We start from the raw sequence: 13,831 nt of genomic DNA, 5'->3' as shown, positions 1-13,831 counted from the left end.
GTGCCTCCACTCACGGTCACAGAATACCCAGTGTAATAATGTAGCAGTGCCTCCACTCACTATCATAGAATATCTCCTGTGGAATAATGTAGCAGTGCCCCCACTCACTGTCACAGAATACCCCCTGTGTAATAATGTAGCAGTGCCCCCACTCACTGTCATAGAATAACCCCTGTGTAATAATGTAGCAGTGCCCCCACTCACTGTCACAGATACCCCCTGTGTAAGGACATGGCAGTGCCTCTACTCACTGCCATAGAATACCTCTGTGTAATAATTTACCAGAACCTCCACTCACTTTCATAGAATACCCCCTGTAATAATGTAGCAGTGCCTCCACTCACTGTCATAGAATAACCCATGTAATAAGGTAGCAGCGCCTCCACTCACTGTTATAGAATAACCCCTGTATAATAATGTAGCAGTGCCTCCACTCACTATCATAGAATACCCCCTATGTAATAATGTAGCAGCGCCTCCACTCACTGTTATAGAATAACCCCTGTGTAATAATGTAGCAGTGCCTCCACTCACTGTTACAGAATACTCCCTGTGTAATAATGTAGCAGTGCCTGCACTCACGGTCATAGAATACCCCCTGTATAATAATGTAGCAGTGCCTCCACTCACTATCATAGAATACCCCCTATGTAATAATGTAGCAGCGCCTCCACTCACTGTTATAGAATAACCCCTGTGTAATAATGTAGCAGTGCCTCCACTCACTGTTACAGAATACTCCCTGTGAATATAATGTAGCAGTGCCTCCACTCACTATCATAGAATACCCCCTGTGTAATAATGTACCAGCGCCTGCACTCACTGTTATAGAATAACCCCTGTGTAATAATGTAGCAGTGCCTGCACTCACTGTTATAGAATAACCCCTGTGTAATAATGTAGCAGTGCCTCCACTCAAGGTCATAGAATACTCCCTGTGTAATAATATAGCAGCGCCTTCACTCAGTCATAGAATAACCCCTGTGTAATAATGTAGCAGTGCCTGCACTCACAGTCATAGAATAACCCCTGTGTAGTAATGTAGCAGTGCCTGCACTCACAGTCATAGAATAACCCCTGTGTAATAATGTAGCAGTGCCAGCACTCACAGTCATAGAATAACCCCTGTGTAATAATATAGAAGAATCTACACACACCTGGTTGAACTTCTTGTCACAGTGGGGGCACTTATGTTCCTTGTTGGTGTCGTGGGTCTCCAGATGCCGCATCTTGGAGGTTGGGTCGGAGAATGGGCGGTTGCAGTACTCACACTGGTAAGGCTTCTCTCCGCTGTGAACCAACTGGTGCCTCTTGAGGTTGCCGGATGTGGTGAAGTGTTTGCCACAGACCTTGCAGTAGTAATTAGGCTCCCCGGTATGCCGCTTCTTGTGCAGGTTCAGCAGACTGACCAGACGATAACTTTTACCACAGTCGTCACAGCCGTGGGGCTTCAATGGGCTGGAGAAAGCAGAGCGATTAATAACTTCTGCACGGGGATTGGGTATGAAATCCTGGCTGTTGGGATGCCGCTGGTCAGAATACAGACAGCGGCATCCAGACAGCCAGAATCCAGACACCCATAGGATCGAACGAAAGTATTTTCATAACCCCTACCCTAACCAACCCTCCACGGTGCCTAAACCTAACCTCCCTCCGTAGTGCCTAAACCTAACCTCCCCCTTCCAGCACCCTAATCTTAACCCTTCCTCTCCGATGCCTAAACCTTCCCCTAGTGCCTAACCCTAAACCTGCAGCCTAACCCCCCCGATACTTACCTTCGGGATGCTGGCGGTCAGGATACTGGTGCCGGGATCCCGACCTGTCGTGATTTCGGCACCGGTATTTCGTCCCGCACGCTGGGATGCCGACTACATCCCCTACACGGCCTTATAATGATCTCATATCTGTTCTCTGAGTTATTGGAGTATATAATATTCCCAGTACACTGACCTGTGCGTCTTCTCGTGGGCTTTGCAGGCAGCGGGGTCAGAGAACGCCTTGTCACACTCCTGGCAGTGATACGGCTTCTCCCCAGTGTGGATACGAATGTGTCTGGTATAGTTACCGGTGTGGGTGAATTCCTTATTACAGTACTGGAAAGGGAAGAGCACATGATGAATGACTGATCTATTGCTGGACACACAATTATTAAGAATAATTGTACATGTATAGAGTGATTCACCCCAAAGACAGTCCAACATAAACACCCTACACCAGGGGTCAGTGTACTTTTTTACCTTTTACCCCAAAATATATTTAGATACTCCGACGTTACCCCCTTGATTTGAAAGGAAGGAAATCCTATAGTAGTGCCCCCATATAATGCCCCTATAGTAGTGCCCCCATAGTTATGAACCTGTAGTAGTGCCCCCATATAATGCCCTTGTAGAAGTGCCCCCATATAATGCCCCTGTAGTGCCACTTACCTTAATCCCCGCTCCTGCATCCGCCGCCATCCTGTCCGCCCCGGCTGCTCCTCAGAACTATGGGAGAGACGTCATGACGTCTCTCCCATAGAGGGCATCTCCAATAGAAGGCATGTCCATTGGATTGCCAGCAGCAATCCAAAGGACATTGCTGTATATAAACATCCCATTCCAATCCCAAAGACATTACTGTATAAACACCCTATTCCGATCCCAAGGACATTACTGTATAAACACCCTATTCCGATCCCAACTAAATTGCTGTATAAACACCCTATTCCGATCCCAAGGACATTGCTGTATAAACACCCCATTCCGATCCCAAGGACATTACTGTATAAACACCCTATTCCGATCCCAAGGACATTACTGTATAAACACCCTATTCCAATCCCAATGAAATTGCTGTATAAACACCCCATTCCGATCCCAAGGACATTACTGTATAAACACCCTATTCCGATCCCAAGGACATTACTGTATAAACACCCCATTCCGATCCCAAGGACATTACTGTATAAACACCCCATTCCGATCCCAAGGACATTACTGTATAAACACCCTATTCCGATCCCAACTAAATTGCTGTATAAACACCCTATTCCGATCCCAAGGACATTGCTGTATAAACACCCCATTCCGATCCCAAGGACATTACTGTATAAACACCCTATTCCGATCCCAAGGACATTACTGTATAAACACCCTGTTCCGATCCCAATGAAATTGCTGTATAAACACCCCATTCAGATCCAAAGGACATTACTGTATAAACACCCTATTCCGATCCCAAGGACATTACTGTATAAACACCCCATTCCGATCCCAAGGACATTACTGTATAAACACCCCATTCCGATCCCAAGGACATTACTGTATAAACACCAAATTCCTATCCCAAGGACATTACTGTTTAAACACCCTATTCCGATCCCAAGGACATTACTGTATAAACACCCTATTCCGATCCCAAGGACATTACTGTATAAACACCCTATTCCGATCCCAAGGACATTACTGTATAAACACCAAATTCCTATCCCAAGGACATTACTGTTTAAACACCCTATTCCGATCCCAAGGACATTACTGTATAAACACCCTATTCCGATCCCAAGGACATTACTGTATAAACACCCTATTCCGATCCCAAGGACATTACTGTATAAACACCCTATTCCGATCCCAAGGACATTACTGTATAAACACCCTATTCCGATCCCAAGGACATTACTGTATAAACACCCCATCCGATCCCAAGGACATTACTGTATAAACACCACATTCCGATCCCAAGGACATTACTTTATAAACACCCTATTCCGATCCTAAGGACATTATTGTATAAACACCCCATCCGATCCCAAGGACATTACTGTATAAACACCCCATTCCGATCCCAAGGACATTACTTTATAAACACCCCCTTTGCGATCCCAAGGACATTACTGTATAAAGACCCTATTCCGATCCCAAGGACATTACTGTATAAACACCCCATTACGATACCAAGGACATTGCTGTATAAACACCCCATTCCGATCACAAGAACATTACTCTATAAACACCCCATTCCAATCCCAAGGACATTACTGTATAAACACCCCATTCCAATCCCAAGGACATTACTGTATAAACACCACATTCCGATCCCAAGGACATTACTGTATAAACAACCCGCACAGATACCAAAAACAGATTATATTGCTCTAGCCATACTCAATCCTGAATCTTGGCCATTTGTCAGAATTAAACAATTTCGGGATTAGATCGTGTTCACAGGTTTAGAAAACGGAACAACATTTTAGACACTTTGGAACGCCAAGCACCTGCTACATTAAACATGGACAGAAGAGAAGAGGGGCAATGTTCCCCCAGTAACTCACCTCACACACATGGGTAGTAGAGCTGTACTGACGCGACTCTGTACGGTCAGCATAATTCATGGTTGAGGAGCGCAGTTGTCGCAGAGCCCCCGATGTGTCCTGAACAGGGTTATCGGTAGAGGACACATTTTCATCCACACAGTCCTCTTTCTCCGTTCTGGTATCATCGATGGCCTCCTCATTTTCCTGGTCATTTTCCTGCTCTGGCGGACACAAACCCTCATCGCCTTGTTCTGTTAGCTGATCAGAGATCTGTTCTGTAGGATTCTCGTCGGCCGCCTCTTGCGCCGGCTCACTGGATATCTCTTGGTCTTTGGCCTGTGGTTCCGTCACTTGTTCTTCCTCATTCTTCTCCTGAGAAGTGGGAGACCAGGGTGCCGAACTCAACAAGTCACCCAGTCTCGCCTGTTTATTTTCAGCATCTGTGATTGGTAGAAGAAGTGTTAGATGGGTGAGGTGTAAAACCAACACGCCCAAAGCTTCCGGATATAACGGATGCAATTCCTTACACACATTCCCTGGATCATCCCACAGCATGGACAACACTGCACCATTACAACCATTCTCGAGACTCATTAACACAACATTTTGACAGGCACCAATTTCGATAAATTAGAGATGTGCGGGTTCGGTTTTACTCGGTTCCTTTCGCCACATCAGCGCAAGTTCAGATTAGTTCGGATTTATCTTATTGGCTATCAAAAACACGTGAGAGCCGGATAGCCAATAAGATAAATCCGAACAAATCCGAACTTGCGCTAATGTGGCGAAAAGAACCGAGAAAAACCAAACCCGCACATCTCTACTTTACATACATACAAACTCCTATTAGGGAGAATGCAGAAAACTTGCAGCATGAGGTTTTGTGCATCACACAAGGTTATCCACAGGACACAATATTGCAGGCACAAAACAGCTTTGTTATACCAAAGAAAATGAAGTTCTCAGATGTAGGCGCTCTAAACTGAAATAAAATGTAATAAATAAAATAAAATAAAAATTATAATATAAAAATTGAAACCAAGTCAATCCTGGGTTTTTTACTTCCGATTAGGTCCCAATCTTGCGTCTTCTCTTTATCGTCGATATTTCAGAGACGTACATAAAAGAGAAAAGAAGAGGGAAGCAATCGGTCGGTCTTTCTTTTACCCAACAATATAATTTCTCAATATCAGCAGACGGGGAAGAATTGTTCCTATCACGCACCCCACTCACATATGTACATGAGAGGTTAGACGTATACAGGGTATCTTTAATCTTCCAACTTCAAACACCGTCTGACCATACTTGTAACATTAGCAATATAGTGTTGGTGAGCGTACCATACTCACGTGAAATTTCAGATGTTCTTTCCCATAAAGGTATCTTTGATCATTCATACAGCTAGATCCGAGGTAAGTTAAAAATAATTTTTAATTCCCAAATGGATGAATAAAAAATATATTTGGAAAATGACTATATAGCCTAACACAATAGGCCCTATATAGTCAAACAAATAAAACAATTAAAGTCTTCCAACGCGTTTCAACCCACAGGTCTTTATCAAGGCATCACACATATGTAACTCTGATCTAGCTTAAATCCCCTCCCCTCCATCTTCATTGGATGGGGCGGGGTCCTAATCAATTATAATACAAAAGAACTTTTAGGAACAATTCTTCCCCATCTGCTGATATTGAGAAATTATATTGTTGGGTAAAAGAAAGACCGACCGATTGCTTCCCTCTTCTTTTCTCTTTTATGTACGTCTCTGAAATATCGAGCGATAAAGAGAAGACGCAAGATTGGGACATAATCGGAAGTAAAAAAACCCAGGATTGACTTGGTTTCAATTTTTATATTATAATTTTTATTTTATTTTATTTATTATATTTTATTTCAGTTTAGAGCGCCTACATCTGAGAACTTCATTTTCTTTGGTATAATATATGGATTTGGTGTTGGGTGTACACTAGAAGTTTTTGTTGATAGTGGCTGCTTGAATTGCGCTTGAGAAGTGGATCTCCCGTTTTGTTTTACAAAACAGCTTTGTGACTATGTATATATCAGTGAACAGTTTTCCCAGCCAAGACATTAGTGACATGAGAGATCTGACATCCTGTATCTGCCAGACTGGGCGTACTCCTTTCTAAATATCACTAACATACACCCTCATGCAAAACATTTGAAGGACAAAACTATTTGTGTGAGAGTAAATATTGGAAAGGTGCATTTACGAGGGAGTTCCCTGCTTTGTGAGGGCCCCAGAGAGTTGTTCTATACTCAATTGGGCCCAGAAATCAGACTGCACTGTATATTCTCAATGGAACGCTATCTGCTCAACTTCCACACTCTTCTGAAAATGGTCTCTGGTCTCCACCTATCTTCAAAATATAAGCCCTGGTCTCCACCACTCTTCAGAATATAAGCTCTGGTCTCCACCACTCTTCAGAATATAAGACCTGGTCTCCACCACTCTTCAGAATATAAGACCTGGTCTCCACCACTCTTCTAAGCCCTGGTCTCCACCACTCTTCAGAATATAAGGCCAGGTCTCCACCACTCTTCAGAATATAAGACCTGGTCTCCACCACTCTTCTAAGCCCTGGTCTCCACCACTCTTCAGAATATAAGGCCTGGTCTCCCCCACTCTTCAGAATATAAGGCCTGGTCTCCCCCACTCTTCAGACCCTGCCTTTCTCACTGATTACAGCCCCATTTCACTCCTTCCCAAGCCTTTAAGATCCTATAGCTGGTTGTCTGATCTACCTCACCTCTTTCCTTCCTCCCCCCTCTTAACTCATTCCGATTTGTCACTTTCAGTCTCTTCATTCAACTGAAGCGGCCCTCACCAAGGTTACAGATGGCGTCCTTATGGCCCCTTATCTATCCTCATTCTACATGACCTCGTGGTGGTATTTGACACCGCTGACCACCCCTCCTCCTACAAATCTGCCACTCCTTAGGCCTCAGAGACACAGCACTATTATGGTTCACCTTCTACTTGACCTACCTCTCCATCTATGTCTCCACACCTGCCTCTTACCATTGATGTCCCTCAATAGTCAGTCCTTGGACCCCCTTTTTCTTCTCCCACTACACCTCTTTCCTCAGTGAGCTTATCCGCTCCTTCAGCCACCTGTGTGCTCATGACAACCAAAATTACCTCTCCATCCTCTCCAGTGTCACCTCCTGTATGTCATCTACTTCCTCTTGGATGACCCAACACTTCCTCAAACTTTACTAAAACCAAAGTCATTGTCATCCCAGTACGGGTGTCAGCTCTGCCTCCACATTCATTACCTCTCCCAATCCTTCAATCTCCACTGTTGCAACATTTCCAGGATCAGGTCCTGTCTCACCATGAAAGCCACTAAAACTCTCTATCCTCCATACCCTAATAACCTCCAGCCTTGTTTACTGTAACCTACTCCTCTCCGGCCTTGTGAACTCCCACCTCTCCCCTCATCAGTCTATCCTTAGCTCCGCTGCCCGCCTATTACTCCTCTCTCGCCACACCACTTCTGCCCTCCCCCCCTTTGGCAATCGCAATCAAATTCAACTTCTCTCACTCACCTACAAAGCCCTCAACCACTCTGCTCCTCCCTGCATCTCCAGCTTAATTTCCGCTCACACTCCTTCCTTTCCACTTTATTCTGCAAGTAACTGCTGCCACCACCCTCATAACCTCTTCCCACTGCCACCTTCTGGAACTCTCCTGCGCTGCGCCCACCCTCTGAAGTGCCAGCCCACACTCAGTCATCCAGCTCCACAGCTATTTAACACGACCTGAAAACCCAACTCTTCACTGAAGTCTACCTCCCATCCGCCTGACTCTCCAGCCTCTGCCCCTCTACCTCTTTGTGCCCTTCCATATGCCCTTTAGGATGTAAGCTCTCACGAGCAGGGCCCTCTCTCTGGTTTGTTTATCTCCACTTAATTATGTGAATTGTTGACAATCTATTTATAATATGTAAATTGTGAACCTGTCTGTGACAGTTTATACACTGTGATGTGATATTTGTTCTTACCGCTATGTATGGCGCTACGGTACCCTGGTGTCGCCATATCAACAAAAGACAATAATAATAATAGACTCTAAAGCAACATTCTTTCTTCCGCCATACACAATCCTAGCTGGATGGGGTTGCGTAGCTATATAGGCTAGGCAGACAATTAGGTGCATTTGTGCAAATCAATATGGAGAATTGCAATTTTGTATATATGACCATTAATGAGTCCCACATATTATAACTCCAGATTGAGGGCAGCTCACCTCCCTCTGAGGCCGTTAGCACTGGCTCCTGTAGGGTACGGGCCTCGAGCTCCTTTCCTTCCGCCTCTTCAGGCCCTTGCTTGCTGACAATGCCGCCTTACACAGAAAGCAGAAGGAGATTAATTATACCGCCGAATGGAGCAACGAACATTAAAATGGAGGTAATTATACAAGGCTTCATCTGATTGGTTGTTATGAGCTACCGTACCAAGAATGTTCCCCAACGTCATTGGTGATGTCGCTACGGAGATCCATACTACCCATGATCGCAGGATTTGGGATCGGTTTTATAATAACCTCCACCCTCACTGAACCACCTAGCCCCATTTATCTATAGTACGGTGGGGTTTACAGTGACCTTTAGACTTCAGAGGGTAAATTAATTCTGTACCCCCAGGATCTTGTACTCACCCTCCTCACATGTCCCATCTCCCGTCTCGTCTTGTGGGTACACAGCTGGCTCTCGGTCACTGGTCTCCAGCTCACTGGCGGCAGCCACAGTGGAGAACTCACCCTCTGCCTGTAGGACGTCTACTGGAGGAAGGTTTCTGTTAGAGAGTTCCCAATGTTTACTATCGCTCGTGATCCGCCGTAGTGCAAGGCATTGGCGGGAACACACCTATACCTCATAGCTGGTTGCACAAACCATACACGAAAGCGCCCCAGCATTCATTACAGCGTCCTGGGAGGGACCAAACTGCAGATATTTCTGGTGCTGCAGTATGGACGTAATGTTCATTATTAATATTTTCCAGACTTTTAGGATACAGGGGGTCATTCAGACCCGCTCGCGAGCGGCAGTATGCTCGCAAGCGGGTCGATGTTCCCCACTGCGCATGCGCACGACGGAGGGAGCTCCGTCGTGCGCATGCGCGAGACCCAGCGAGCAACGGGCTCTCCATCGCTCCGGGTCTCGCACCAAAGGGGGCGTGCTATCGATGTTGATTGACAGCACGCCCCCTTTGGTGGGCGTGCCGGGGGCGTGCCTGCCAGATGGAGGCGTTCCCATGGGAACGCCTACCGTCTCAAGCCGGCCACACTGACATCACTAGTGATGTCAGTGGGAGTGATTTTGGCTCTGATAGAGACAAAATCACTCCTGGGCTTGCGGCAGCGAGACCCTACCGCAGGATCTCCGTCGCAAGCCCGATGGTCGCGATGGTCAAGACCATCGTGACCATCATCATGGACGCTCGCTCTAGCTGTGGGTGGTAACCCACACCTATGCGAGCGTCCATGAGGACGCTCCAAAAAAGGTAGAAGGGCCCTGATTCAGAGCGAGCGCTCTGGTCAGAGCGTTCAGCTCTGAATCAGGCCCATACACCTCAGGTTGTCTCGCAGTACCTCTATATAACACCTCTAACTACATTATACTAGGTTGTCTCGCAATACCTCTATAGAACACCTCTAACTACATTATATCAGGTTGTTTCGCAGTACCTCTATAGAACACCTCTAACTACATTATATCAGGTTGTTTCGCAGTACCTCTATAGAACACCTCTAACTACATTATATCAGGTTGTTTCGCAGTACCTCTATATAACACCTCTAACTACATTATACTAGGTTGTCTCGCAATACCTCTATAGAACACCTCTAACTACATTATATCAGGTTGTCTCGCAGTACCTCTATAGAACACCTCTAACTACATTATATCAGGTTGTTTCGCAGTACCTCTATAGAACACCTCTAACTACATTATATCAGGTTGTTTCGCAGTACCTCTATAGAACACCTCTAACTACATTATATCAGGTTGTTTCGCAGTACCTCTATAGAACACCTCTAACTACATTATATCAGGTTGTTTCGCAGTACCTCTATAGAACACCTCTAACTACATTATATCAGGTTGTTTCGCAGTACCTCTATAGAACACCTCTAACTACATTATATCAGGTTGTTTCGCAGTACCTCTATAGAACACCTCTAACTACATTATATCAGGTTGTTTCGCAGTACCTCTATAGAACACCTCTAACTACATTATATCAGGTTGTTTCGCAGTACCTCTATAGAACACCTCTAACTACATTATATCAGGTTGTTTCGCAGTACCTCTATAGAACACCTCTAACTACATTATATCAGGTTGTTTCGCAGTACCTCTATATAACACCTCTAACTACATTATATCAGGTTGTTTCGCAGTACCTCTATAGAACACCTCTAACTACATTATATCAGGTTGTTTCGCAGTACCTCTATAGAACACCTCTAACTACATTATATCAGGTTGTTTCGCAGTACCTCTATATAACACCTCTAACTACATTATATCAGGTTGTTTCGCAGTACCTCTATATAACACCTCTAACTACATTATATCAGGTTGTTTCGCAGTACCTCTATAGAACACCTCTAACTACATTATATCAGGTTGTTTCGCAGTACCTCTATAGAACACCTCTAACTACATTATATCAGGTTGTTTCGCAGTACCTCTATATAACACCTCTAACTACATTATATCAGGTTGTTTCGCAGTACCTCTATAGAACACCTCTAACTACATTATATCAGGTTGTTTCGCAGTACCTCTATATAACACCTCTAACTACATTATATCAGGTTGTTTCGCAGTACCTCTATAGAACACCTCTAACTACATTATATCAGGTTGTTTCGCAGTACCTCTATAGAACACCTCTAACTACATTATATCAGGTTGTTTCGCAGTACCTCTATATAACACCTCTAACTACATTATATCAGGTTGTTTCGCAGTACCTCTATAGAACACCTCTAACTACATTATATCAGGTTGTTTCGCAGTACCTCTATATAACACCTCTAACTACATTATATCAGGTTGTTTCGCAGTACCTCTATAGAACACCTCTAACTACATTATATCAGGTTGTTTCGCAGTACCTCTATAGAACACCTCTAACTACATTATATCAGGTTGTTTCGCAGTACCTCTATATAACACCTCTAACTACATTATATCAGGTTGTTTCGCAGTACCTCTATATAACACCTCTAACTACATTATATCAGGTTGTTTCGCAGTACCTCTATATAACACCTCTAACTACATTATATCAGGTTGTTTCGCAGTACCTCTATATAACACCTCTAACTACAGTACTAATCTTCTGTACGTTTGCAGCTGCTGTCTGTGTGTGTATGTATCTCTCTATGGGGGGTATTCAATTTGGAGTGAAAAGTCCGTGCTGGACTTTTCGCTCCACATCGGAGGGAGCCAGCGGAAAGTATCGCCAAAAAACGGGAATTTTTGGGAAATATCCCAGGGACCCCCCTAAAGATGTCTAGACACGGGGGATAACTATGGGTTCCCCCATTTTTACCTGCTGAAGGAAGTCGGGGTTTGTAATAGCCGCGGCAGGTGCATATTTGCGGCTATGATGAAGTGTTGAAGAATAGCACTTAGATTTTTTTTTTTTTAAATAACTATTCCTATCAAATTTGGGGTACATGAAAATGGGAGTAAGCTTATTTTTAAGTCCCTAAAATTATATTTTAAAATTCTGCAAAAATGCACCTGCCGATACTCCTGCAATGAAGACGACACCTGCCGCATTTAATGGAACCCCTATGGAATCAATTTTGCTATTTTTGAACTGTGTTCCCTATATTTTTTTTTTTACACCCCAAAATTAAACATAATTCTTGGGGGCGACCCGATTGTTTTTTTTTTTTTTTTACACAGATCTTTTTTATTGGTCATTCCCAGGGGTGCAGGCTATTTTTTTTAAGCCTGCACCCCTAAACCCCAATTCTGCACTTTTTTCACATTGTAAAACATGGTGTAAAGTTATCCCCGTTTTTCAAACCGGCGAAAAGTCTTTGTAATTGAATACGGGGATAATTGACACATGCGAAAATGACGTCATCGGCGATAACGTATCGCCGGTTCCGATTTTTCGCAGCCAAAATTGAATACCCTGTAAGTAGATGTGCGAATGTGTTTGCATAGTGTTTGTATCGTCTGTTGTTGCCTCGCGTGCCTCCTGCCAAAGGGACAATGGGCATTTTACGTGGTGGGGCCTATATTATGAGGGTGGCCTGGCGGAAAAACATAGCAGCTGCATTAATCACTTTTATCTCAGCTCTGACTGGCAGGACCACAGGCAGAGACACATAAGGTTGTACCTCGTCCGGATGAGAGCGCCTCCAAGCCATGCGCAGCCTGCACCGCGGTTATACTGAGCGATTTCAGGGCTGTGCAGGCATTGACAATCTCTTGCATCTGCAGAAAACCGGCCACGGCCAAAACATCCTCCACGTTCTCCCGGGTCAGGTTCAGTCGGGCTGTGTACATGAACTCCAGGACTTGGCCCAGGCCTGATACAGGAAACAGAGAGGCATTACCAGCAGCTCCACAGCCCTTATCCACGGCTACACGCCTGCCAGCAATCTACAGGGGCGGAGCTTGTCACTCACAATAACCAATGGGATCATCACCAGAACTAGTCTAATATATACTATAAATGTATAGAACTGTCTATGGGCCCGATTCAGCAGAGGACGCAAGTGCACTGCTGAACACTGATTTCCGATTATCGGGAATCTGCACGGGCGCAGGACCCATTCTGCTCAATCGCACGCAAGCCCTTGAATGCCTCTGCCTGACTGACAGGCAGAGACATCTAAGGAGCGGTGCGTGTCTTCCGGGAATAGCCAGCCCAAAGACTGCGTGGATGTACGCAGTCTGCTGGGCTCGCAGGCCGGCCAATCTGAGTAAGCTGAGGCTTACTCAGATGCCCAGCCGCCTGGTGCCATTGCTGATCCCAGCCTGCGACCTCCGTTGCCGTGCTGGGATTGCAAATGCAGCAGGGGGTGTCGTACAGGGGGTGTTGTACAGGGGGTGTCGTACACCTCCTGCTGCATCTGCATTGTTGCAAGGATCGCAATTGCGATTCTTGCAAAATCAGGCCCTATGTCTGCACTCGAAGCCTAATAGAAAGAAATTGTTGTGGCAGTGCTCCTCATAAATCCAAGAGGTATTTAGATATATAGAAAAAATTGCAATCACCAGGTAGTTGAAAAATATAAAATCACATCTTTATTTGAAACTCACTAAAATGTCATCATAATGATAGTCGACGTTTCGTCATTATGACAATAGCACCAAGTGCAATGAGGACTGCATATCACCACACATTACATACCCAGTACTTGAGGCATCTTATATAGCAAGAGCAAAACTCAAAATCCCCTTCCATCAATTAGCTCATTGACAAAGGCGCGAATTAAAGCGCTGAAACGTTGCAGTTTAAGTAAGCACAGTT

The 13,831-nt window shown here is 44.7% G+C and overlaps 1 protein-coding gene across 2 annotated transcripts in view; it reads right to left on the bottom strand.

Annotated features, from left to right (window-relative positions):
* The window catches only part of ZBTB17 (zinc finger and BTB domain containing 17), a 52,531-nt gene that overhangs the window by 18,168 nt on the left and 20,532 nt on the right, over positions 1 to 13,831 (bottom strand). Inside the window, exons 3-8 of one of the 2 annotated variants that reach the window (XM_088463259.1) lie at positions 12,693 to 12,884; positions 8,979 to 9,101; positions 8,568 to 8,663; positions 4,313 to 4,734; positions 1,951 to 2,093; positions 1,158 to 1,458 (exon numbers count right to left, since the gene is read on the bottom strand). In XM_088463259.1, the coding sequence (XP_088319385.1) occupies positions 1,158 to 1,458; positions 1,951 to 2,093; positions 4,313 to 4,734; positions 8,568 to 8,663; positions 8,979 to 9,101; positions 12,693 to 12,884 (1,277 nt within the window). The remainder of the gene's footprint in view (positions 1 to 1,157; positions 1,459 to 1,950; positions 2,094 to 4,312; positions 4,735 to 8,567; positions 8,664 to 8,978; positions 9,102 to 12,692; positions 12,885 to 13,831) is intronic. The other variant, XM_088463260.1, reaches the window with a different exon arrangement.

The sequence above is a fragment of the Taudactylus pleione genome, unplaced genomic scaffold (assembly GCF_031769625.1).
Source record: "Taudactylus pleione unplaced genomic scaffold, aTauple2 ptg001334l, whole genome shotgun sequence".
In the NCBI taxonomy this organism is placed as follows: Eukaryota; Metazoa; Chordata; class Amphibia; order Anura; family Myobatrachidae; genus Taudactylus; species Taudactylus pleione.
This window is presented reverse-complemented; position numbering and strand designations above follow the sequence as displayed.